The sequence below is a fragment of the Vanacampus margaritifer genome, chromosome 20 (assembly GCF_051991255.1).
Source record: "Vanacampus margaritifer isolate UIUO_Vmar chromosome 20, RoL_Vmar_1.0, whole genome shotgun sequence".
Lineage (NCBI taxonomy): Eukaryota > Metazoa > Chordata > Actinopteri > Syngnathiformes > Syngnathidae > Vanacampus > Vanacampus margaritifer.
In genome coordinates this window covers 5,499,977-5,525,376 of record NC_135451.1, presented here as the reverse complement: position 1 = coordinate 5,525,376, position 25,400 = coordinate 5,499,977, and the positions used below count along the sequence as shown (strand labels likewise).

Here is a 25,400-nt window from a genome sequence, read left to right as displayed (position 1 = left end):
AAAATACGTACAAACATTAAAAATCACTGTGTGTCAGTAAAAGGTGTCAATCTGTGGAACAACTGTTCTGAAAGTATCAAAACCTGTAGGTATGATGAAAAAACTTCGTAAGGATGGTATGATAATGAGCTATACGATGGAAAGATAATCACAGATTTATTTACCAGCATAATGAAGTTGATGTCTGTTGAATGTTTGGTAATCTTTTCCATTGTTCATGATTTCATTTTTCTATTGGATGATCTGTGTTCATTATTGCACTCTGTATTGTTTTACTGCTGTTAGAATGACCAAGGCAGATGGTCATCATCTGAGCCCGGTCTGCTACAATTGAAAATGAAGTAGGGAGTTTTACTCTACCACTGCTGCCGTTGTGCTTGCTCAGAGGGTATGTGCAAGGTTAGACCTGGCTGTGGAGCGCCTTGTGGTGACTTGTTTTGATTTGGTGCTATATAAAATGTACAATTATTGAATTATTGATTATTTCTTATTTTCTTCCACAGAAATGAAAAGCTTTTGGTTCTGCCCCTTTAGGTTGTATATTTATATATGGAGTTAGTTAGTTAGTTTTAATTTTAATTTTAATTAAAAAAAAATTTTTTGGACCATGTTGAATTTTTAATTTGCCAATGAACCCAATAACATTTTCATTCATTCGTTCATTCATTCTCTGGGCTCCTGGGTTTGCTCTCCGGCCGATGGCCCCCGCGGGGCCCGGGGGTTGTGCCCTGGCGCTGCCGAGGCCTGGGGGGTTGTGCTTGCCCTGTCCTGGCTGGGGTCGACGGCTCCCCTCTTTGGTAGAGGTTTTTCATGCATGCCAGATCCACCACACCAGCATCTACCGAAATTCAAACACAATCTGCTTCTTCCTCTGCTCGCTGAATCGGTGGAGGCTGATGTCTGTGGATCGCACTCTGCTTCATCTATCCTTCCTTCCTTTCTTTAGTCTTTCCTATGATCTCTTGAGGCCTACTATTTTGTAGGAATTTAGATGATTCTGGGATTGGTGAAAGATTCTGGTTTGTAACCCTGTGTGTAGTAGTTGGTGTCTGGTCGGTGCTGGATTTCGCTTTTCTCTTTTCTTTGATCACTCCTTGGGTCTCCTGACAACTTCTCAACTCTATCGGGATTCTGAAGTATTCGGTTCAGGGGAAAGGGATGGGATTTTTAATAGGTTTCAGGTGAATTAATGAGTACAAACAAAAAGAAGAATGGCAAAAATAGGGTTAAATAACCTTTGCGTCTAAAAAATGTCAAAAAGAGAAATATTGTTGTATTCTCTAAGACTAGAAGGGAATACATTAATAAAAAGGAATGTAATTAATCATGTTGCTAAATAGTTGAGCCAAAAGAGTAAATTCCTTAAATGTAACTATACCTAAATAATTAAAATTTAAATTTAAAATTTGTCTTAAACTAGGTCCAATTTGTTTACCGAAAATGTAAAATGAAGTAGGAAAAATTACAGCCAAATGAGATTTAATAATTAAAATGATTCAAATAAAATCTATTCAAGTCAAAAACCAAGAAGAATTCCTCAAACCCAATAATGCCAAAAAGCAGTAGTCTGAGTAATAAGAGGAAGGATTCTATCATATACTTTCAGCTTTTATACTAAGACTAAATTCTTATAACTGAATAAAGTGTTTTAATTTACCAGTTAATGCTTCCAAGTTAGCAAATCTTAGTTTAAAATTTACTAAATTTGATATTCAAACTTTAGACTACATTAAATAATTCTATCTATAAATTCTTCTGACAACTCAGAGAAAAGATTTCAATCAGATAAAAGTAGGTCTGTATTTCTGATAATCCCTTATAAGACAATTTTCAAACTAAAGTTATTAGAGAAAAGATTTCAATCAGATAAAAGTAGGTCTGTATTTCTGATAATCCCTTATAAGACAATTTTCAAACTAAAGTTATTTAAATTCTTAGTTTAATTAAATAAAGTATTTAAATGTATAATTAATATAAAAGTTAATTCTCCTAATTACTAATAAGACAAAGTTTGTTAAAAATAATAATTCTAACTTTATTTCACAAAGTGACAATTCAAAAATTGTCGGAATAGTTTGTATAGACTACTCTGAATGTCTAGTATGCAGTTACTCTTTCACTCTAAAACTATCATAAAATAAGCTAGACCCAACTCAAAGTAAGAAGAAATAACTAGGAGAGAATTTTATTTATTTTTTATTTATTAACTACAGTATTTAGAAATAATACAACTGCTCGATATTACACAGACATCACTTCTCTTGGCAATTTCACAGCGCGAGCCTGATGCAACTCTTGCAGAGATTACTTATCTAAAACCCGGCTACTGCAAAAAGAAAAAAGAAAGAAAAAACACACAATATGGACGGAAGTCAGTAATTCTTTAGGACTAAATATTCGTACTTACTGGATTGCAAGGGAAAATAATAATAATAAAATCCATTAAGTGAGGGCAAAATAAGCTTCCAGTGAAATAATCCGTTATAGGTGGAAAAAAGTCGTTATAGGTGGAAAAAAGTGAGTGGCCGGCTCTCATTTTCCACGTAGATCTGAAAATTTTAAGACAGATTTGGGCAATAGAGGGGGGAAAGTGCTCTGATGACTTCCCCATTCACCCCACTGCTCGAGAGTGGTTCCCCTTCTCTGCCTTATTTCTAAATTTAGCTGTATTCAATATAAGACGAGTATTTCTCCTTTTTTAGTCCTGCGTTCTTACACAGTTGCTGTTTTAGAGACGATAACTGTCTTTTTCAAAGCACTATCACTAACGGGCCTCTACGTCATCTCCCCAATACATCAGCGTGCTCAAGGGTAGTCCCCCTTTGCTGCATTTGTCTTTCTAAACTAAAAAGTTTTAAAACTCAACTCACTTATAACAATATAACTACTCCACTGTTTGGATTAAATCACTTAAAGTTTCACACAAATGCCCTTTATATCAACAATTTCATGTCAAATACCATTTTGTTTAATAAAAAACATTTTTTGGTATAAAATATCACACCTATATGGTACTGGTTATAACTATGTGTTTAAATTGTAAGATAAACGTATGTACACACATGTCATTAGCCCTTTAATCTCACTAGTTAATGACAGGCCTACTGCGTTTCATGGCCTATAATAGAGAATAGCCATTCTTCAATCTTAACACACAAACGAAAAGTTTGTGGACATCTAATCCTTCTTAATAAGAGCAAGCTGTTTGTTTAATACTGTGGTGCCAATAAGTTTACTGAGTACACTTTTGGCATCAGCCATAACCAAATATAAAAAGTAATCTATATCAATAAACTCAAATGTTTTGATTAAATATGTGTGAGAATCATTTATCTCCTAACTCATTCATTGCCTTGACAGTTATAGACGTCAAAAATTAATTTGAACTATTTTTATGAGTTTAACATTTTTATTAACAAGAGTATTTTTTTTGTACATTTAGAACATTTACAAATTTTAATCGCCTGATGCCCCTAATTTTTAATTATCTTTTTAAAAAAATTTTTTTTTTAATGTTTTTTTATTAAGAAAAGATTATTAAAAATTAGGGGCGCCGGGCGGCTGTAATTTTTAAAAAAAGAATTAATCGCATGACTTCACTAGTTAACTTACAATTAATCACAAATTTTATATCTGTTCTAATACAAAAAAAATTCTAGGTTTTCATACTTTTGTTGACAAAAGTGGGAAAAAATGTTGAACTAATAGAAATATTCATCCATTTTCTTAACCGCTTGTCCTCACAAGGGTCGCGCTGAAGCCTATCCCAGCCGGCATCGGGCAGTAGGCAGGGTATGCCCTGAACTGGTTGCCAGCCTATGGACAATTTAGAGTGTTCAATTAACCTACCATGCATGTCTTTGGAATGTGGGAGTAAACCGGAGCACCCGGAGAAAGCCCACGTAAGCACGGGGAGAACATGCAATCTCCACCCAGGAAGGACGAAGCCCAGACTTGATCTCACGTCCTCAGGACTGGGAGGCGTTCGTGCTAACCAGTCACCCACCGTATTTTAGTATTTTTTCTTTAAATCACGTCAGGCGATTACATTTTTTAATTGTTATTAATCGCATCACTTCACGTTAACTCACGATGAATCACAAATTTTATATTTGTTATAAATGTACAATAAAAAAATGTCTAGGTTTTCATACTCTTGTTAACAAAAGAAGAAAAAAAATGTTTAACCTAATTGCAATAGTTAAAATGAATTTTTGACATCTAGAGCCGTCAATGGCAGTGAATGAGTTAATAATCTTAGAAATTCTGCTCTTAGATACTATATTATTCTCAAAACAAGATCAATAAGACTTTATGGCTTGATATAAGAGTTTAAGGCTAGGTTAGATAGCTGATTTTTGCAGTGGCATGTGATTATCACGGTCATCATGGGCAGGGCTCTGCGTTGTACACGGGCCGGCAACGCTGCATCCTAGCGTGCGCGTCTTCAACGACGACGCCGTTGAAGGTGCCCGATATGGTCGTCCTCTTGGTCTTGCAGTTGCGGTACTTGCGGGTGAGGAGGGCCTTGTACGGTATGTCGATCGTCGTCTTCCGTATCTCCATTCGCATCTCGCATGAGTGGTTGGGTGGCACCTCCACATTCACGGTCTCCAAGCGGGAGATGGTCTCCGCATGGGTGGTCTTGCTGGAGAACTGGAAGGTCATCTTACTGCTCAAACTCAGGTTGCCTGACGACAGTAGCGGGACATTGGCCGTGATGCTGCTCTTGACGCCCATCTTGATAGCCCGGCCGATGTTCCATGTGTTCTCAATCATGGTAGTCGCGGTGATATTCAGCGTCATGGTCAACGTCTGTGAAATTTCACATGGGGAATCGTCAAAGTACTGTTTTCCAAATTGAAAATGTTCCACAGTTAATCATGACAAGAGTAATTCAATGACAATCGGTGAAAGATTGACAGCAATTTTCTGGAGACTTTTTCGTAAATTTCCATGGAAAGTTAAACTGTGGAATTTTAAGACTGTATTACAAAATCAAAAATTCCATGGGAATTCCTGGGAATTTATAGTGAGAGTCACATATTTAATGGAAAAGTATCAAAATCAAGAGAAGGGGTGGAGAATTCCCAGTAAATTTCTGGAAGGTTTTTTTTTTTTTGTAAATATCTTTAGATATTTGAAAGTCAGAATTTTGAAACACTGTATTGCAAATGGGAAATGTTCCATTGGAACTCCTGGGAATTTATAGTAATGAATGGGGAATTGATGGTTATTTGAAGCTGCTCAGTGTAGAAAATTACCCAAAAATATCTTTACAATAGCTTATTTAGATATAGATAATACAATACAATATTTAGGAACTATTTTGGATAACTAGTTGACTTGTAATACAGACAAAATTCTGAAGAAGGCCAATCAGAGATTGTTCTTTTTGATGAAGTTGAGGATTTCTCACTTGTGAAAATGTTCTATTCGTCATTCGATGAATCCTTACTCACGTTTGCAATAATTTGTTGGTTTTGCAATCTCAGCCTGGTTAATAAAAACAAGCTAGGAGGTGTTGACAAGTAGTGTAGAAAGATAACTGGGATTGATTTTATTGATCTCAGCCAGGTCTACCAAACTAGATGTAATTGAAGGACTAAGGGCATCCTGCCCCCCCCCTTTTTTTTTTATTTTTTTTTTTACAAAGTTTCAATTATTGCCATCAAGGAGGTTGGCCTTGTCTAGTCCAAACAATACCAGAGATCATTTGTACCATCAGCTTTTAAATGTTTAAATCACTTATGAGTTGTATTCCTTGTATCATGATGACATTTATGACTTGTTTTTTATTGTTTGTTTTTTGTGTTTGAAAAAAACAAAAACAAAATAAACTGAATTTTATTTACATTATCTGCAAGTTAAAAGTATGATAACGAAACAAATTCCAACACTTCGACGTACTCTCCAACCGCCTGTTTTGGCTAAAGATATTACAAAGTTTTCTCCGACAACAACAAAACAACTCTCAAAAATATATGTTACTTTTGTATACTGATTTAATGTATTTAACGATCACGAAATAGGAGACAGACTTGTCTATAGCGCCGGAATCTGACTTTTGGATTCAAGTTTGTGAAAACGTATTTAAAATGACAAAACACTTACATTTACAACTTATCCAATATAAAATTATCCATAGAACATACATTACTCAATATATGATGAAGAAAATGGGACTCTCCGACTCCGACATTTGTCTCCAGTGTTTACATAACACTACAGACACTTATTTTCATGCTTTATGGTTATGCACTCCGGTTATGTATTTCTGGACTAAAGTCTTAGAAAAACTTTCCGCTATCTTGGACTGTAGGATACCTTTATCTCCAAACTTGTGTTTGCTAGGTGACCCAATAACAACAACTGACTTGCCACGTTAACAATTTTAATCTACACTTGCAGCTCTTATCGCTAAAAAAACTATTCTTGTTAACTGGAAAAATGAACAATCTCTGAATATCGACCAATGGTCTAACCTCCTCATGAATCACATTTTAATGGAAAAAAAATCTCTGCTTCAAATAAAAACCAAACATCAAAATTTATACAAACATGGTCTACGTGTATAGAATCTTTTAATCTAAATATGGAAATTATGGGTGGGGGGCGGGGGTGTGGGGTTAGGGAAATTGGGAGTAATTTAGGAAAATTTCCAGTGTGTTTTTAACAACATTATGTCAAGTTTTCATAAATTTCATGGGAAGTTAGGCTCAAGAAGTTTTGAGTTTTTGTATTCCAAAATGGAAACTCACCAATGGAATTTGTAGGGAACTCACAGGGACTTGAGGGTCATTTAATGCAAAAAGATACAATCAAAGGGATGGAAAAGTGCTAATGAATGTCTGGAAAATTTCCATTGGAAGTTTTGCTGTACTATTTTGAAACCTCGTGTTACAAATCTGAAAAATTCCACGACCATTCTTGGATTTGATAGAAATTGAGAACTGACTACCTTGCAGCCCCTATTGATCATATTGGTGATGTGAATGGTCCGGGACGAGTTCTCGAAGATGGCCGCACGGTCCAGGTCGTAGCGGACGTTGCAGATGTGCTGCTCGTACGGGTCCTGGTTGATGGTCAGGATTTGGTAGCTCTTGTACCAGTACTCGGAGCCCTTCCACGGCAGGAAGAAGGCCTCTTGGCTCGGCACCACCTTGCCAAGGCCGTATTTGTTCCTGCCCACGTAGTTGGTCTCGTAATCGAGGCACGTCTCCACACTGTTCAGCGGCACAGAGCCGTATGAGCCTTTCTTCCACTCCAGGATCTCAAAGTTGTCAATGTTGGTCAGGATGTCGAAATCGGTGCCATTGTGCTCGACTGCTCCAAAGGGGTAGTGGCAGTAGGGTCCCAGCGCGGGGTTGTAGAAGCCCGGTATGCAATGGTACGTGCACACATAGTCGGTGCGCCCTGTGTAGTGGATGTAGAAGCCCACTGCACCATCGGGCAGTGACCCTTCCCACTTCACCCACTTCAGGTTAACGTTGTCGCTAAACAGGGACTCAGACGGAGTGGCCAGAGCGGCGCCCGGAGCCGGAACCCAGTTGGGATAGGATTCTGTGGGAGAAAGCGGATGAGGAAATGCGAGAGTCTGCGTAGGCTTTTGTGCTCAAGGGACACGCATGGGACAGGTCATTCGTAGATCAAGTTAAAAATACAAAAAACGTTAGATAGGCTGATTTTAAACTAGGGATGGGCGAGTACCGATACCACGTATCGGTATCCGGCCGATACCAGGACACATTTCATGGTATGGGTACTCGCAACAGATATCGATACTGGTATCAGCACCCGCTCTTGTGGCCGTTTTTCGGCTGAAATGGTTATTTTGCATTTATTGACCACCACAGGGGGCTCCGGTAAGAGAGCACATAAGTCTTCAGTTGTACTCAACAATTTAATTAGCTCTGTAGTGCAGACAGATCTTTGTATATTATATAGTATAACGTCATTGACTACTGCACTGCTATGAGATGAATGACGAACGGAGAACGTGAAACAAAACGGAAATACAGAGCACCCTTCCAAATTAAAAGCATGGATTTCAAAACAAGATATAATTAAACATCGCACACTAAACAGCTTGAGGAATTCTTAACATGGTCACTAAATTACTTGAAGCCCTATTGTACTAAATTGAATTCTTTGCACTTCACTGTATTCCTTAAAAATAAGTTGTACAACCACAAAATTTTATTTTGATGGGGACTTTTTCCCCCCTGGCCACTGGATTATTTGTTTCATTGTATTTATCTATTTAAAAAAAAAATCATTTTGTGATCTATGCAAAATGACATTTTGAGCAAATTGAATTTTTTTTAAATAATTGCCATTCATTTTAAGTAATTTTAAGGAAATTTCCTATAATTGGGATATATAATCATTTTAAAACAATGTCCTTTTTTTGGTAGAAATTTTCTGTATCATAAGTACCGAACATCCGTAATTTTAACAACACAAAAAAACACCCATGTAACACATGACACAACACAATGCAAATAACACACAATGTAACGCAGGAAGTAACACAGGTGTTTACCTTTCCATACGATGACTCTGGCAATGATACCGGTCACAAGCAAGCACAGCAACAACAGCAGCGCTACCTGGTCATCAAACACCACAGTCAACATTTTCACATATGGAATGAAGTACTTCCACAAACTTAACTAACGCGATAGACCTCTTGAACTCGGACTTTTCCGAGTTCAAACCAGGAAGTGTGTACGGGAACGCCCCCTTGAAGTGGGGAAAAAAAGGACCCCGACTTCAGCGACGGACTACAAGTGATGTCACTAAACAATTGGCGAACCTTTTGGAAACACAGACCGTGAATAGTAAAACACAATTTACTAGAGTATAAAACTAGATAGCTTTCTTCATTCATAAATATTCGCCATAATTTCACGTAACAACGTATGATGTGACAGTATGCCGCTATCTCCCTGCATGAAATTATACAGAGAACTACATGGAATGATTATGAAGATAAAAACAATAAATGAAGCAAAATTGCAAGAAGGTAAGTTTGCTGGAGGTCAAAAAGAGTTTTGAGGACCAAAATAAAAAACAACTTATCACTATCCGCCATTTTGGTGGTTTACTTTCGCTTCAAACGCTTTCAGGGACTGGGAAAAAAAAACAAGTCTGACATATCCGACTTCCGACCACCCTCGAATGCAGCATAATTACCCATCTTTGCACAGGGCTTTGTATTAAATGAGAGTAAATGTCCCCAAAGCAGATGTGTGGCCGGGAAACAGGTGAGTCGGACCGAATGTTGTCATCATCCCACGTCTCATACGGGCCTTCAATAGTTTCAGTTTTGTTGCCAAGACATACATTGAGCTTTTCTGTAAACCTCCTCCTCCCTTCCGCCGTTAAAGTGCTTAGATAGCGGCAATTTCTTCGTCTACGCGGTGTGCATACAGCCAGCCAGGTTTTCTGGACCTCAACCATCCGCGCAAAAATGTCAACAAAGGATCCTCCTATACAACATTCCAAAACGACAACATTTAAATTAATCAAATCTAAGTAGTAAAAATGATAGACAAACTCACCTTAAGTGGAATCTTAAGTGGATGGCACCTTTGTCCAAGTTTTTCATTGTTTCCATCCTCAAGGCTCATTTTCTCCACCTCAGCCATTTTGCGCTTTTATTGAAGAAAGTCTCGCTGAGTTTAACAGAAGGCATGTACCACCTAGTTAGCCCTGGCTGGTTCTGAAATAAAATTCACTAAGCAGAATACTGACACAACTGATGAAGGGCTCAACATCACAAAGGAAGATTTAACACATTACATCATATACTGCTCTGTGACATAACAAACATCGAAATTAGGCTTATCATCATAAAGGAAGTTGTTTTTTATTTATTTAAATACATTAGTAACCACACAGGAGGAGAAAATAATCGACTTTCTTGACTCATGCAATTTGCCACTGACTTCTGAATGTTTGTGTTTTCTTTATATTTGCTAAGTAAATGTGCTTTATGTGCAGTTATGTTACAATTAGACCTCGCAGGGTAAACACTACCTGGCCTGTCTTTTTTTAATTCCATTTCATTCCATTACGGTTGCTATATTTGCACTTTGTTTACATTTCAATTGTGGAAAAAAGGTGGCTTAAATATTGTGCTGATAAGAGTTCTATTATTCCAAAGCAACAATCACAAATCTATTGTTCAGTAATTATTACCAATATCGTCAAAAATATTGTCACTGCAAATTTCTTTGAAAAATGTTTAGGCCATATCACCCACCCCTAGTATATACTATTATTGGTCTATTTCTGGTTTCAAGCTCATTCAAATCAACTTTGTAAATGTAATTGGAGCCTGACATCACCTCCAAATTCCAGGTGATGGGCACGCTATCTGCTCTGAAACTATTCTGCGGACATAAAATAATAAAGTTTGAAGACGAGCAGAAGGGTAAAATATAAAAGGTTGTGGTAATATTTGGAGGCCCTCTGCTCTGTTGCATTAAAATCCATTCCACGCTGCCCATTATAATGTGTCTAAGAGTGTTCCCGCAGAGCATATATCCCAGAGGAGCTGTGGTCCAATGACAGAAAGCGTCCCGCCCTGCTACCACATCGTCCTCCCCCCCATCGGGGCTCAGTCACTCTATTCCTGAATAATTACCTTGAAGTGATTAAAGAAATCAATGGATTGCAGCCACTCCCGAGGGCACTTAGGTCTTGGATTGTCACACAACTGTCCAGCTCACTTTAATACCTTAAAATTCTGATTGTCGTACGAGTGTGACTAAGTTACATTTTGATTGAAATACATTTTCTCAACAAAGCTAGATAAAACTTTCACACACAAAATAAAACCTTACAGAGAACATCATAACTTCTTTAAACAATGTGTTTCTGGGCATGTATTGTCACGTGAGGTGCGGAATTAGGACCCACGCGCAGAGAACGGGATACAGCTGTTGGCAAACAGTCATTCTCAAGAAAAATACAAAATAACAAAAGAGCGGCGAGCTGGGCTGGATGCAGCTGTTCTTGAAGTAAAAACCTTGGACGGGAAGTTCTTGACTCCAAAATCTTGAACTGATTTCTCGGCTAATTAACCTCAGCATACTGACAAAAGTCTCATTCAGTAACTCTAGACAAGGGAAATGCACAATTCTATATGACAGAGTAAAGGCCTGTATGACAAAATCACTATAGAAAAAATAGGAGTGACTGAGCAAACTAAGATAGGCACAAAGCAACTGCATAGCAACAGGCAAAATTATCACATTGTCATCATAAGTAACTAACCTCATAACATGTATCATCTTTTGCAACATTTCTCCTCTCTGACAGCATCAAGGTTGATCGCCGGCGCCGATATTTGATATATTGAAGCATAGCGGCATACATCGCTCTTTAAAAAAAAAAAAAAAAAAAATCAATTTAAAGTGACAGTGTGTAAAATTTAGCACCATCTAGTGGTGAACTAAAAGTTAATTCATTTTAAAAACCCAGTATTAATTTCAATAATATGCAAAAAAAAAAAAAATTCATCACATCAACATACATTTTTATATAACATAATCCTTGATGTAGGAATAACCATTTTTATTACATAGGTCATGGTTCACCACCAGGTCATGGTTCATCACCATCTTTCTGCTAAGGATACATGAAGCAGAAGAACTTAGCGAACATAGTTGCATACATAGCTTTTACTAGCTCGTTGCTTTTATTAGCCACTAACTTCGGCTAACTTCTGCTTGCCCAGTCACTCGTCACTCGCTCGCTCGCGTCAAATAATAATTGGTAGTATTTGGTGGTAGGCTTACAAAGTGTGGTCTCTCTGAGGCACCGTAGCGTCAAAATGCACGCGCTTCGAATGCATTCTAGTAGTTCACCACTAGATGCTACTAAATAACACACACTGTACCTTTAAAAGGATAGTGGAACATCAAAACATAAAAAAAACACTCAAACTAGTATGTTTCACATATGAAAAGCCATTTAATAAACATATAATTAAGTGCATTTAAACAAAGTAAAGGGTTGAAGTTCGTATTTTTTTTTAAATTTCTTTTGACACCAATATTTTTCACTTTAATTGTAAATAAATATCAGCTCCAAATGTTGGTTATTGGCCGTGAGAAAACATTGGTTTATCTCTAACACAGACTTTCCCTCTCTCGCCATGATGAAAGTACTGCATTTCAAGGCATGAATTTAATCCTTGAAAATATTTTACAAGAAATGGAGACTTCATGTTGCAAAGAATTCGCAACAAAGTATGGAATCTGATTTAGGAATACGTTAGTTTGTTCAATTATTTCTGGGCTCTTAAAAAGTGTAAGCACACATAGTGTAAAATATCTTGTGATTCCTAGATCTATGTCTTACACAAGTATTTTCTTATTTGTTGACTTGGACCCAGAGTATTCTTTAATTTGACCAGCTGTTGTGGAGGAGTTTGTCTTGACAAGGTGAAAGATTTGTCTTTCATCCACCAAACTTGTTTTCCACCGTCTTCAAAGTCTGTTGGTGTTTTTGAGCTCACCAGTGCGTTCTCTATTAAGATTGCACCAAACAGTTGATTTGGCCACACCTCATGTTTTTGCTATCTCTATGATGGGGTTGTTTGGATTTTTCAGCCTTATAGATGGCTTGCTTCTCTGATGTGAAATGTTAGCTGCTTTTTGTAAGTGAAATAATGAGGGAATGACGCACACCCACACACATCACATTGGCTGTCTTGATAACACTGATGACACTTAATAATAATGCAATCACATAAGGACACGTAGGTTTGAGGATGGGCAGCTCTTCCTGGGAAGGAGGGGCTGCCACTGATTTATAACCCATTCGCTCCTGAGGATGGGATGCCTGACTTCCTGATCCCACGGGAAACGGAGGTACCACCCACCTGTTGTTTCTACTTGACCATAGTTTATGTACTAATTTGTTGTATTCAATACTGAAAGACAAATTTAGTGTATTGGAACTTGGAATTTGCATACATCATCACCTGCAAACATTACAAGGACCAGGGAAAAAGAACTCCTCTGTAAGTGTTACAACTGTCTTACTAGTAATGTTTTTATACTTCGAGTGCCACACAATAAGTGTTACTATAGTAAAAAACATTTTTTTTTCCCTGACGAGGTTTCAGGGGCCATCTGTGGGGGCCTCGTTTAGGAACGCTGTGTGTTTCATTGTGTGTTACATGTGCGTTATGTTGTGTGTTAACAATAACATGCAGCTTGATTTGATATGTGTATTACACTGTTTTATATTACATTGTATGGGTTACAGGCCAATGGATGTCATACAAGTCATACACGATGCTAGTTATGACACTGGTGACACCCCTCCCTCCGCCTGGTTGCGTGCAGTCCCACTGGTCGCTCCTCTTAAATGACTTCACTAGTATCACACAATGCATCTTGTAAATGGATACATAGACACATTACGCATTCCTTGGTGGTGGGGATAGATCGTGGGGGCTGTGGGCCGGTGGGGGCGCCGTGTGGGCCTACTGTGCCCCCTTCTGCTGCACACGCATTGGGGCGTCGGCCGTGTTGGTGGGGGCCGCTCCGAGGTCCTTGGTTGGCTTCTCCGGCCAGTGGCTCCTGCGGGGCTGGGAGGTTGTGCTCTGATGCAAGGGCAGGGTTCACAAAATTGAATACAAAATGCAAATGTTAAATTCAGTCACATTTAAAAACTAGTCATTTTTATGTTTCTCTTTTTGTTTTTAATGTATTCTTGAATTACTATGCTTTTATTATTATTATTATTATTATTATTATCCCCAAATCTGGTTGCATGGCTTTACTTTTTTTTCTCTGTCTCAACGTCACCTACTATTCCCAACAATTACATATACCACCATTTTAAATTAATAGTAATGAAATGATCAGCCATAAGCCAAACATGCTATTGAGCACGCAAGGGTGGGTGGGGGTCTTGGGGGAGGGGGAAGGAGGTGGAGGAGACAGTGAGTGAGAGAGAAATGCTTCATCAGATTTAAATAACACGGTTATGTCAACCGGTCCCACACAACTATTTCATTGAAATTGGATGAATGTTGGATGACTAACATTTTGCTAAATGATCAATTCTCATTATGTTGAATTTACTTAACACCATTATGTAGAATTTATTTAACACTATTTTTTCTCAATTTACTAAACATGGTAGTGCTTTTCCACCTATTAAGGCAAAATCAAGGCATATTAAGTTTTGCTTCACACTTACTTCTCATGCACTTACTGAACGGTCCATAATTCACGCGGATCAAGCAGGTAAATTCGGGCCACTCCTGCTGAGTCACTCTGGGCCTGGTTATAGGTCTACCAAAAGCATTTTAATTGCTGATTTTGAATTAAACCCAAACCCCAAAAATGAACAGCACCCCCTGGCGGCCAACCTGGAAATTCCCAGGTCCTCCTGTTGGGTCAGGCCAAGCCTGCTTAAACGTGTTACATTGTGTGTTGCATGTGTCTAAAATTGTGTTTCTCTTTATGGTGGTGGTGTAAAGTGCGGCGAAAAAAGATCAGGCGTGGACAGAAGAGGAGGATTCAGTTCAGAGAAGCACACCGTCAGGGTGAGTCTTCTTTCATCAGTCAGAACCAATCATTAATTGATTAATTCATCATCATCATCAACTCCTCATAATGTTAATGTCAGAAACATGAATTGATTGTTATCAGATTAAAATGTCACTGTTGAAATGGTTCAGTTCCATCTGGTTTATAATGCACTGTTTAATTGCTGCTCTGTTGAATTAACAGTTACACAATAAACCACCACTGATTCATGCATCATCAATATCGAGCACCTGGTTGCGTTTTTTTTCTTTGCTAACTAAAGCTCTTAGCAAAGAAAAAGCACCTTTTTGCACACATAGTTCCTGTTCTCTTTTTGTCCTCACTAGTGAGACAATTCAGCACATTCAAACTGTCTTACTAGTAATGTTTTTCCACTATTTGTGCCACTTTTAGCTGACGAGTACACAATAGCCTTACAAGTAAACTACTGTGCAATGCTACTAACACTGTAGGCTTCATGAAAAGTGCACTAGCTGCAACTTGACATACTGGTAACAAAACTGTGCACTAGTAGACATCTGCGTGCCACTAGTACTACTAGTGAAGTTCTAGATGTTAATGAGTAGATTTAAGGACACACACACAAAATTAGCAAGACAGGCATTCTACTAGTGTTCTGAATTGTCTTACTTGTGAGGTCAGTGTGTGTAATAGTATGGACCTAATGAATAACTACAGTAGGATGCACTAGTAGAATGACTAGGGCACACGAGCAGAATGGTTAGGACACACCAGTAGACGACTAGTAGCGGGACTAATAGAAATCAAAGGTACACTAGTAGAACAAGCACAACACATTAGTAGGATGCCTAGGGCACACTAGTAGAACTACAACAAGGCTATGGTGAAACAACTAGGAGACTAGTGAAATGACAAGGACACAGTAAAACAACCACACTCACCACTCAGCACACTAGTCATACGACTGGGGCACACGAGTAGAACGACTAGGACACACTAGTAGAACAACGAGAACACACTATGAGTTACTAGTGTTAGTGAAGCCAAACAGTGTACTATTTAACATACATTTGAGAGTACTACAAGTGAAGAGCAAGATGTTAACAGGTATACTTTTTAATGTTATCAGTGCTACTAGCAGCACACAGTTGGATTCAGTCAATTAGTGCACAGTTCTGCCCACTAGTAGCATGTACAGTAGTTGTCATGCTATATTGTCTATAAACCAGCCCTGAATATGTGAAAATGTTGACTGTGGTGTTTGATGACCAGATGAGGATGCTGCTGTTTCTGTGCGTGCTGGTGGGCGGGTTCTGTGCCGCTCTGTCAGAATGTGAGTTATTTGATTATTGTTATTGGATTGTATGTTGTCTCATGTGTTAGATGGGTGCGTGCTTGTTTTACAGTGTGCATATATATTGTGTCATTCATATATGCAATACAGGCCAAAAGTTTGGACACACCTTCTCACGCAATGCATTTTCTTTATTTTCATGACCATTTACATTGTAGATTCTTCAAAATAGTCACTCTTTGCCCTGGTGATTTTTTTCTGCACGCTATTGGCATTCCCTCGATGAGCTTCAACGTAGTCACCTGAAATTGTTTTCCAACACTATTGAAGGAGTTCCCAGAGGTGAGAATGCCAAGAGTGTGCAAAGCAGTAATCAGAGCAAAAGGTGGCTATTTGAAGAAACTACAATCTAAAATATGTTTTCAGTTATTTCACCTTTTTTTGTTAAGTACATAACTCTACATGTGTTCATTCTTAGTTTTGAAGCCTTTAGTGAGAATCTACAATGTAAATTGTAATGAGAATAAAGCAAACACATTGAATAAGGTGTGTGTGTGTGGGTGTGTGTGTGTGTGTGTGTGTGTCCAAACTTTTGGCCTGTACTGTATTTCCACTTTAATAAATAACCCTTGAATCATATTGTACCCTGCATGTATGGAGATATTATTTGATTTAAAAAATAATTGGATGAACATTTAGTTAAATAAAGTGAAAATAATAAGTTTATAACACGATTATTAACCAATTTTTTTTGTATATTAAACATGTCCAGCCATCCTTTTTTTTTTTAAATCTCAATAACTGATTAATTTTGTTTATGATTCAATCAAATATATAAGAATATTTTTTTAAAACTTAGCTAGTTATTTAAAAAAACCTAACTTTTGATTTTTTTTCTGAAGTCATTCTTATGACTTCAATTTATATATATTACATTCTTGTTATTTACAAATTAGTCAAATCTTAGGAATTATATGATTCAAAAATATATATATATTTTTTAATTTAAAAACATTGCATTCTCTATTAAATAAATGGTTATTTATGTGAAAGCATTCACACATGTTATTTAGATTTTTTTCTTTTTCTTTTTATGTTCTCCTCACATTTTTGTCCTTGGTCATCTTCCACATACAACATTCAGTTTTTACAGTTCCAATTTCAACTTGTTTCAAAAATTCATGCCAACCGAGAACTAATTTTCCTCACTCCACTTATGTACAGTTTTCACACAATTTAACATTTAATATAAAATTTTCCCCATTCATTTCCAATGGGACAGTCATTCAACTTTAAGCCACTAATGATGAAACACTTATATCTCGTGTGACACCTTGCCTGCATTCACTACCTGCATGTGTGCGTGTTCAGTTGAAGCAAGAAGGGAGCGATGACTCACGTGATTCTCGCAGCTGCTCTTCCCATGCATTTGGACAGGAAATGTGTAAATTCAGCTATTTTAATGATACAATCATTGAAATTATTAGCTTGAGAAAGAAAATCACTGAAAAGCATAGAAGTAAAATGGAACATAATTAATGTATCATTTATTTCTTTATTTTACTGCTCACATGCAGTGGAAAGCAAAGAACAGCAGAGGGCCCTGGTGTGGCAGTGCCGCCCTTGTCTACCCTGACTGTCAGAGGCATGTAAGAAGGTGGTTCAAATCCCGGTTGGAGAAATATTTCATTTTCAGAAATGGCCATTGTCTAATTATACAACATCTATTGAATTAAATATCATTTCACATTATTAAGTTGTTTTTTTAAATATATGATTCCGTATTTTCAATTAAAAAACTCACTCATTCAACTTGGCATTCAGCAAATTCAACAGAAGTTTTATACCGCATCAATAAATACAATTACATAGTCCACAATAGTGATGTGGTTAACGCACATGCCAAACGGGTGGAAGATCTCAGTTTGAATCCTGTTTGGAGCACATTTTAGTCCAAGCTTTTTTTCATATAATAATCATTGTCTAATTATTTAACACCCATTTCTCATTCCGTAGATTCAGTTTTAGTGTTATTCAACATTTTAAACCCACTAAATCCCTATTCATTTTCAATTATACATTTACTGGCATTCAGCAAGACATTCTTCAGTACCATTATACAACATTTCAGTGGCTTTATCAAGTCACCTGTGGCTCAGTTGGTAGTGTGACGGAGCATTTGAAAATTAAATGGGAGATCATGGTTTGAATCTCAGCTTAGATTCATTGCGGTTCAAGATTTAATTTAATTTATTTATTTGTTTATCTATTTATCATACTACTAACTGATAAGTTGCAATGTTCACATAATTATTCTTTCAGTATTTTTCAAAAGCATTCCAAAACATTCCATATGCATTCAAATATTAGCATTCAGCTTTCAGCATTCACACGCAATTTCTCCAGAAATTGTACGTCTAGCATTTATAAATTTATTTTATTATTAGAATCAACATATTTTACTTTTTTTTCCATTTTCATTTAACATTATCTACGAATGACCTGGCTCACACATGTCCTTTGAGCACAAACTGTATCATGTCAGGTCCTGGCAATTGAGTCTCCTCATAACCATTTCGCTTTCCCCCGCAGGCTCCCTGAAAGTGGGAGAAGTGGGAAGGGTCACTGCCCATTGGTGCAGTGGGCTTCTACATCCACTACACAGGGCGCACCGACTATGTGTGCACGTACCATTGCATACCGGGCTTCTACAACCCCGCCCTGGGACCCTACTGCCACTACCCCTTTGGAGCAGTCGAGCACAATGGCACTGATTTCGACATCCTGACCAACATTGACAACTTTGAGATCCTGGAGTGGAAGGAAGGCTCATACGGCTCTGTGCCGCTGAACAGTGTGGAGACGTGCCTCGATTACGAGACCAACTACGTGGGCAGGAACAAATACGGCCTTGGCAAGGTGGTGCCGAGCCAAGAGGCCTTCTTCTTGCCGTGGAAGGGCTCCGAGTACTGGTACAAGAGCTACCAAATCCTGACCATCAACCAGGACCCGTACGAGCAGCACATCTGCAACGTCCGCTACGACCTGGACCGTGCGGCCATCTTCCAGAACTCGCCCCAGACCATTGACATCACCAATATCATCAATGAGCGCTGCAAGGTAGTCAATTCTCAATTTCTATCAAATCCAAGAATGGTCGTGGAATTTTTCAAATTTGTAACACGAGGTTTCAAAATAGTACAGCAAAACTTCCAATGGAAATTTTCTAGACATTTACTAGCACTTTTCCATCCCTTTGATTGTATCTTTTTGCATTAAATGACCCTCAAGTCTCTGTGAGTTCCCTACAAATTCCATTGGCAAGTTTCCATTTTGGAATACAAAAACTCAAAACTTCTTGAGCCTAACTTCCCATGAAAGTGTATGAACACATGACATAATGTTGTTAAAAACACACTGGAAATTTTCCTAAATTACTCCCAATTTCCCTAAAAAAAACCCCCATAATTTCCTTTCGGATGTTTTCAATTAAGAAAACAATATTTCCACAGTTCTCCATCTAAATTTTCAGACTTTCTTGATGCTCACTGAGTGGATTTTTTCCACCCCTTTGTTTGAATGTTTTACTTTTCCATTAAATAGCCATCACTTCCAAACTGATTACTATTCCCAGGAATTCCCATGGAATTTTTTCAGATTTGTAATCCATCCATCCATCCATCCATCCATCCATCTGAACCGCTTAACCTCACGAGGGTCACAGACCCGTCTTTGGGCAGTAGGCCGGGTACACCCTGACCTGGTTGTCAGCCAATCGCAGACGTATAGTCATTAAAAATCCCATGGTTTAACTTTCTGTGGAAGTTTTTCAGATATTCACTGGAAATTTATTTACTTTTATTTTTATTTTTATTTTATGAAATACTCAGCTCTCTCTCCCAAAAATATTTGAGAGAGAGCTCAATATTTCAGTTCATTCAGAATCAGTTCATTTGGTAATCTTACCGATTCGACATGTCATCATCATTGCTCTCTCTCTTTTTTTTTTTTTTAATGTGCGTGAGTATGTGCGTGCGTGTGAGTGTGTGCTCATTAATTCACCTAAAACCTATTAAACCTATGTGTCTATTAACAAAGTGTATTGTGCAAAACTAGTGCAGTGAGTTAAAGAGGAGCGACCAGCGGGGCCTCTCCCGGGGGCAGGAGGCGAACCCGCCCACCAGGCAGATTAAGACTAACAGGCAGAATGAAGTAACCAGATTTAGATTAAAAGATTCTATACACGTAGACCATGTTTGTATAAATTTGGATGTTTGGTTTTTATTCGAAGCAGAGATTTTTTTCCATTAAAATGTGATTTATGAGGAGATTAGACCATTGGTCGATATTCAGAGATTGTTCATTTTTCCAGTTAACAAGAATAGTTTTTTTAGCGATAAGAGCTGCAAGTGTAGATTAAAATTGTTAACGTGGTAAGTCAGTTGTTGTTATTAGGTCACCTAGCAAACACAAGTTTGGAGATAAAGGTATCCTACAGTCCAAGATAGCGGAAAGTTTTTCTAAGACTTTAGTCCAGAAATACATAACCGGAGTGCATAACCATAAAGCATGAAAATAAGTGTCTGTAGTGTTTTGTAAACACTGGAGACAAATGTCTGAGTCGGAGAGTCCCATTTTCTTCATTATATATTGAGTAATATGTGTTCTATGAATAATTTTATATTGGATAAGTTGTAAATGTAAATGTTTTGTCATTTTAAATACGTTTTCACAAACTTGAATCCAAAAGTCAGATTCCGGAGCTATAGACAAGTCTGTCTCCTATTTCGTGATCGTTAAATGCATTTTATCAGTATACAAAAGTAACATATATTTTTTAGAGTTTTTTTGTTGTTGTCTGAGAAAACTTTGTAATATCTTTAGCTAAAACAGGCGGTTGGAGAGTACGCCGAAGTGTTGGAATTTGTTTCTCTATCATACTTTTAAATTGCAGATAATGTAAAAAAATTCAGTTTTTTATTTTGTTTTTTTCAAACACAAAAAACAAACAATAAAAAACAAGTCATAAATGTCGTCATGATACAAGGAATACAACTCATAAGTGATTTAAAAATTTAACAGCTGATGGTACGAATGATCTCTGGTATTGATTGGACTTTGCCTTCTTAGACAAGGCCAACCTCCTTCCTGATGGCAATAATTGAAACTTTGTAAAAAAAAAAAAAAGGGTGGAGGGGGGGTGCTGGGGTTCTGCCAGGATGCCCTTAGCCCTTCAATTACATCTAGTTTGGTAGACCTGGCTGAGATCAATAAAATCAATCCCAGTTATCTTTCTACACTACTTGACAACACCTGCTATCTTGTTTTTATTAACCAGGCTGAGATTGCAAAACCAACAAATTATTGCAAATCTGAGGAAGGATTCATCGAATGACGAATAGAACATTTTCACAAGTGAGAAATCCTCAACTTCATCAAAAAGAACAATCTCTGATTGGCCTTCTTCAGAATTTTGTCTGTATTACAAGTCAACTAGTTATCCAAAATAGTTCCTAAATATTGTATTGTATTATCTATCTATCTAAATAAGCTATTGTAAAGATATTTTTGGGTCATTTTCTACACTGAGCAGCTTCAAATAACCATCAATTCCCCATTCATTACTATAAATTTCCAGGAGTTCTATTGGAACATTTCCCATTTGCAATACAGTGTTTCAAAATTCTGACTTTCAAATATCTAAAGATATTTACAAAAAATATATATTTCCAGAAATTTACTGGAAATTCTCCACCCCTTCACTTGATTTTGATACTTTTCCATTTAATATGTGACTCTCACTATAAATTCCCAGGAATTCCCATGAAATTTTTGATTTTGTAATACAGTCTTAAAATTCCACGGTTTAACTTTCCATGGAAATTTGCGAAAAAGTCTCCAGAAAATTGTTGTAAATCTTTCACCGATTGTCACTCTTGTCATGATTAACTGTGGAACATGTTCAATTTGGAAAACAGTACTTTGACGATTCCCCATGTGAAATTTCACAGACGTTGACCAAGACGCTGAATATCACCGCGACTACCAAGATTGAGAACACATGGAACATCGGCCGGGCTATCAAGATGGGCGTCAAGAGCAGCATCACGGCCAATGTCCCGCTACTGTCGTCAGGCAACCTGAGTTTGAGCAGTGAGATGACCTTCCAGTTCTCCAGCAAGACCACCCATGCGGAGACCATCTCCCGCTTGGTGACCATGAATGTGGAGGTGCCACCCAAACACTCATGCGTGATGCGAATGGAGATATGGAAGACGACGATTGACATACCGTACAAGGCCCTCCTCACCCGCAAGTACCGCAACTGCAAGACCAGGAAGACGACCATATCGGGCACCTTCAACGGCGTCATCTTTATTTTTTTAAATTTATTTTTATTTTTATTTTTATTTTCTTGAGAGAGCTCAGCATTGATCATTTGACATGTCATCATCATTGTTCAACCTTTTTTTTTTTTTGTATGTGGATGTGTGTTTGTGCGTGTGTGTGTGCGTGTGTGCGTGCGTGCGTGCGTGCGTGTAAAAAAAAAAAAAATCCCATACCGTTCACCTAAACCGAACACTTCAAAATCCAGCCAGAGTCGTGGGGCCGCCAGGAGACCCGAAGAGAGACCAAAGAAAAGAAAGAAAAGCGAAGCCCAGCACCGACCAGACACCACCCACCAGGCCACTAACCAGAGTCCCTCACCAACCCCAGAGACATCCAAACTCCAACAAATCAGGGAGACCCCAAGGGCCCAAAGGAGAAACCGAGGAAAGGTAGAAAGGACAGACAAAGCAGAGTGAGATCCACAGACACCAGCCTCCACCGACTCAATGACCCGAGGGAGAAACAGATTGTGTCTGAGTTTCGATAGATCCCGGTGTGGCGGATCCGGCATGCACGAAAACCTCCACCAAAGAGGGGAGCCGCCGACCCCCGCCAGGACAGAGCAAGCGCAACACCTCAGGGCCCCCCAGGCCGCGGCAGCGCCAAAGGACGACACACGGGCCCCGCATGAATAATATAGTGCAATTAGTTTAAACATTTTTTTCTTCTTTTGTTAACAACAGTATGAAAACCTAGACCTTTTTTTTATTGTACATTTATAACAAATATCAAATTTGTGATTAATCGTGAGTTAACTATTGAAGTGATGCGATTAATAACAATTAAAAAATGTAATCGCCTGACGTGATTTAAAAACAAAAAAAACTAAAATAAGGTGGGTGACTGGTTAGCACGAACGCCTCCCAGTCCTGAGGACGTGAGATCGAGTCTGGGCTTCACCCTTCCTGGGTGGAGTTTGCATGTTCTCCCCGTGCTTGCGTGGGCTTTCTCCAGGTGCTCCGGTTTACTCCCACATTCCAAAGACATGCATGGTAGGTTAATTGAACACTCTAAATTGTCCATAGGCTGGCAATCAATTCAGGGCATACCCTGCCTACTGCCCGATGCCAGCTGGGATAGGCTTCAGTGTGACCCTTGTGAGGACTATTAGTTCAACATTTTTTCCCACTTTTGTCAACAAAAGTATGAAAACCTAGAATTTTTTTTGTATTAGAACAGATATAAAATTTGTGATTAATTGTAAGTTAACTAGTGAAATCATGCGATTAATTCTTTTTTTTAAAAATTACAGCCGACCGGCACCCTAATTTTTAATAATATTTTCTTAAAAAAAAACATAAAAAAAAAAAATCTAAAGATTTTTAAAAATTAGGGGCATCAGGCGATTAAAATTTGTAAATGTAATTAATCGCATGACTTCACTAGTAATGAATTTTTAACGTCTATAACTGTCAAGGCAGTGAATGAGTTAGGAGATAAGTGATTCTCACACATTTAATCAAAGCATTTGAGTTTATTGATATAGATTACGTTTTATATTTGCTTATGGCTGATGCCAAAAGTGTACTCAGTAAACTTATTGGCACCACAGTAATAAACAGAAACAGCTTGCTCTTATTAAGAAGGATTAGATGTCCACAAACCTTTCGTTTGTGTGTTAAGATTGAAGAATGGCTAATCTCTATTATAAACCATGAAACGCAGTAGGCCTGTCATTAACTAGTGAGATTAAAGGGCTAATGACATGTGTGTACATACATTTATCTTACAATTTAAACACATAGTTATAACCAGTACCATATAGGTGTGATATTTTATACCAAAAAATGTTTTTTATTCAACAAAATGGTATTTGACATGAAATTGTTGATATAAAGGGCATTTGTGTGAAACTTTAAGTGATTTAATCCAAACAGTGGAGTAGTTATATTGTTATAAGTGAGTTGAGTTTTAAAACTTTTTAGTTTAGAAAGACAAATGCAGCAAAGGGGGACTACCCTTGAGCACGCTGATGTATTGGGGAGATGACGTAGAGGCCCGTTAGTGATAGTGCTTTGAAAAAGACAGTTATCGTCTCTAAAACAGCAACTGTGTAAGAACGCAGGACTAAAAAAGGAGAAATACTCATCTTATATTGAATACAGCTAAATTTAGAAATAAGGCAGAGAAGGGGAACCACTCTCGAGCAGTGGGGTGAATGGGGAAGTCATCAGAGCACTTTCCCCCCTCTATTGCCCAAATCTGTCTTAAAATGTTCAGATCTACGTGGAAAACGAGAGCCGGCCACTCACTTTTTTCCACGTATAACGGATTATTTCACTGGAAGTTTATTTTGCCCTCACTTAATGGATTTTATTATTATTATTATTTTCCCTTGCAATCTAGTAAGTACGAATATTTAGTCCTAAAGAATTACTGACTTTCGTCCATATTGTGTGTTTTTTCTTTCTTTTTTCTTTTTGCAGTAGCTGGGTTTTAGATAAGTAATCTCTGCAAGAGTTGCATCAGGCTCGTGCTGTGAAATTTCCCAGAGAAGTGATGTCTGTGTAATATCGAGCAGTTGTATTATTTCTAAATACTTAATAAATAAAAAATAAATAAAATTCTCTCCTAGTTATTTCTTCTTTCTTTGAGTTAGGTCTAGCTTATTATATGATAGTTTTAGAGTGAAAGAGTAACTGCATACTAGACAATCAGAGTAGTCTATACAAACTATTTTATTCTGACAATTTTTGAATTGTCACTTTGTGAAATAAAGTTAGAATTATTATTTTTAACAAACTTTGTCTTATTAGTAATTAGGAGAATTAACTTATACATTTAAATACTTTATTTAATTAAACTAAGAATTTAAATAACTTTAGTTTGAAAATTGTCTTTTAAGGGATTATCAGAAATAGAGACCTACTTTTATCTGATTGAAATGTTTTCTTTGAGTTGTCAGAAGAATTTATACATAGAATTATTTAATGTAGTCTAAAGTTTGATAATCAAATTTAGTAAATTTTAAACTAGGATTTGCTAACTTGGAAGAATTAACTGGTAAATTAAAACGCTTGATTCAGTTATAAGACTTTAGTCTTAGTATAAAAGCTGAAAGTATATGATAGAATCCTTCCTCTTATTACTCAGACTTTTTCTAATATTAGTAGATTTACTGCTTTTTGGCATTATTGGGTTTGAGGAATTCTTCTTGGTTTTTGACTTTAATA

At 37.5% G+C, this 25,400-nt stretch overlaps 2 protein-coding genes and 1 long non-coding RNA gene across 3 annotated transcripts; 2 read left to right on the top strand and 1 right to left on the bottom strand.

The window, feature by feature from the left end:
* Window positions 1–2,180: 2,180 nt before the first annotated feature.
* On the bottom strand, window positions 2,181–9,776 carry LOC144040317 (natterin-3-like). The gene is made up of 4 exons (XM_077554431.1): window positions 9,567–9,776; window positions 8,546–8,612; window positions 6,962–7,563; window positions 2,181–4,815 (listed from the first exon to the last, which is right to left on the bottom strand). Exons 1-4 carry the CDS (start codon window positions 9,651–9,653, stop codon window positions 4,387–4,389), a joined length of 1,185 nt encoding a protein of 394 aa, XP_077410557.1. The 5' UTR covers window positions 9,654–9,776; the 3' UTR covers window positions 2,181–4,386.
* Window positions 9,777–12,870: 3,094 nt separating this feature from the next.
* LOC144040324 (uncharacterized) lies at window positions 12,871–16,072 on the top strand. The gene is made up of 3 exons (XR_013289693.1): window positions 12,871–13,039; window positions 14,513–14,578; window positions 15,816–16,072. It is a non-coding gene; the product is annotated as an uncharacterized LOC144040324 (long non-coding RNA).
* A 1,155-nt stretch (window positions 16,073–17,227) lies between these two features.
* LOC144040646 (natterin-3-like) lies at window positions 17,228–24,794 on the top strand. Its single transcript, XM_077555014.1, has 4 exons — window positions 17,228–17,281; window positions 17,415–17,486; window positions 18,442–18,957; window positions 21,849–24,794. The coding sequence occupies exons 1-4, from the start codon at window positions 17,228–17,230 to the stop codon at window positions 22,254–22,256; spliced, it is 1,050 nt and encodes a 349-aa protein (XP_077411140.1). The 3' UTR covers window positions 22,257–24,794.
* Window positions 24,795–25,400: the final 606 nt, after the last annotated feature.

What these genes read in the sequence shown, in the direction of transcription:
- LOC144040317 (XM_077554431.1), bottom strand. Translation starts at nt 9,653, where the DNA reads ATGGCTGAGGTGGAGAAAATGAGCCTTGAGGATGGAAACAATGAAAAA. An exon ending in CACTTAAGATTCCACTTAAG is followed by an intron (nt 8,613 to 9,566) that starts GTGAGTTTGTCT and finishes TTTGATGACCAG; the next exon opens with GTAGCGCTGCTGTTGTTGCT. An exon ending in TGATCAATAGGGGCTGCAAG is followed by an intron (nt 4,816 to 6,961) that starts GTAGTCAGTTCT and finishes GAAATTTCACAG; the next exon opens with ACGTTGACCATGACGCTGAA.
- LOC144040646 (XM_077555014.1), top strand. Translation starts at nt 17,228, where the DNA reads ATGACTCACGTGATTCTCGCAGCTGCTCTTCCCATGCATTTGGACAGG. An exon ending in TGCATTTGGACAGGAAATGT is followed by an intron (nt 17,282 to 17,414) that starts GTAAATTCAGCT and finishes GCTCACATGCAG; the next exon opens with TGGAAAGCAAAGAACAGCAG. An exon ending in ACCCTGACTGTCAGAGGCAT is followed by an intron (nt 17,487 to 18,441) that starts GTAAGAAGGTGG and finishes GCTCCCTGAAAG; the next exon opens with TGGGAGAAGTGGGAAGGGTC.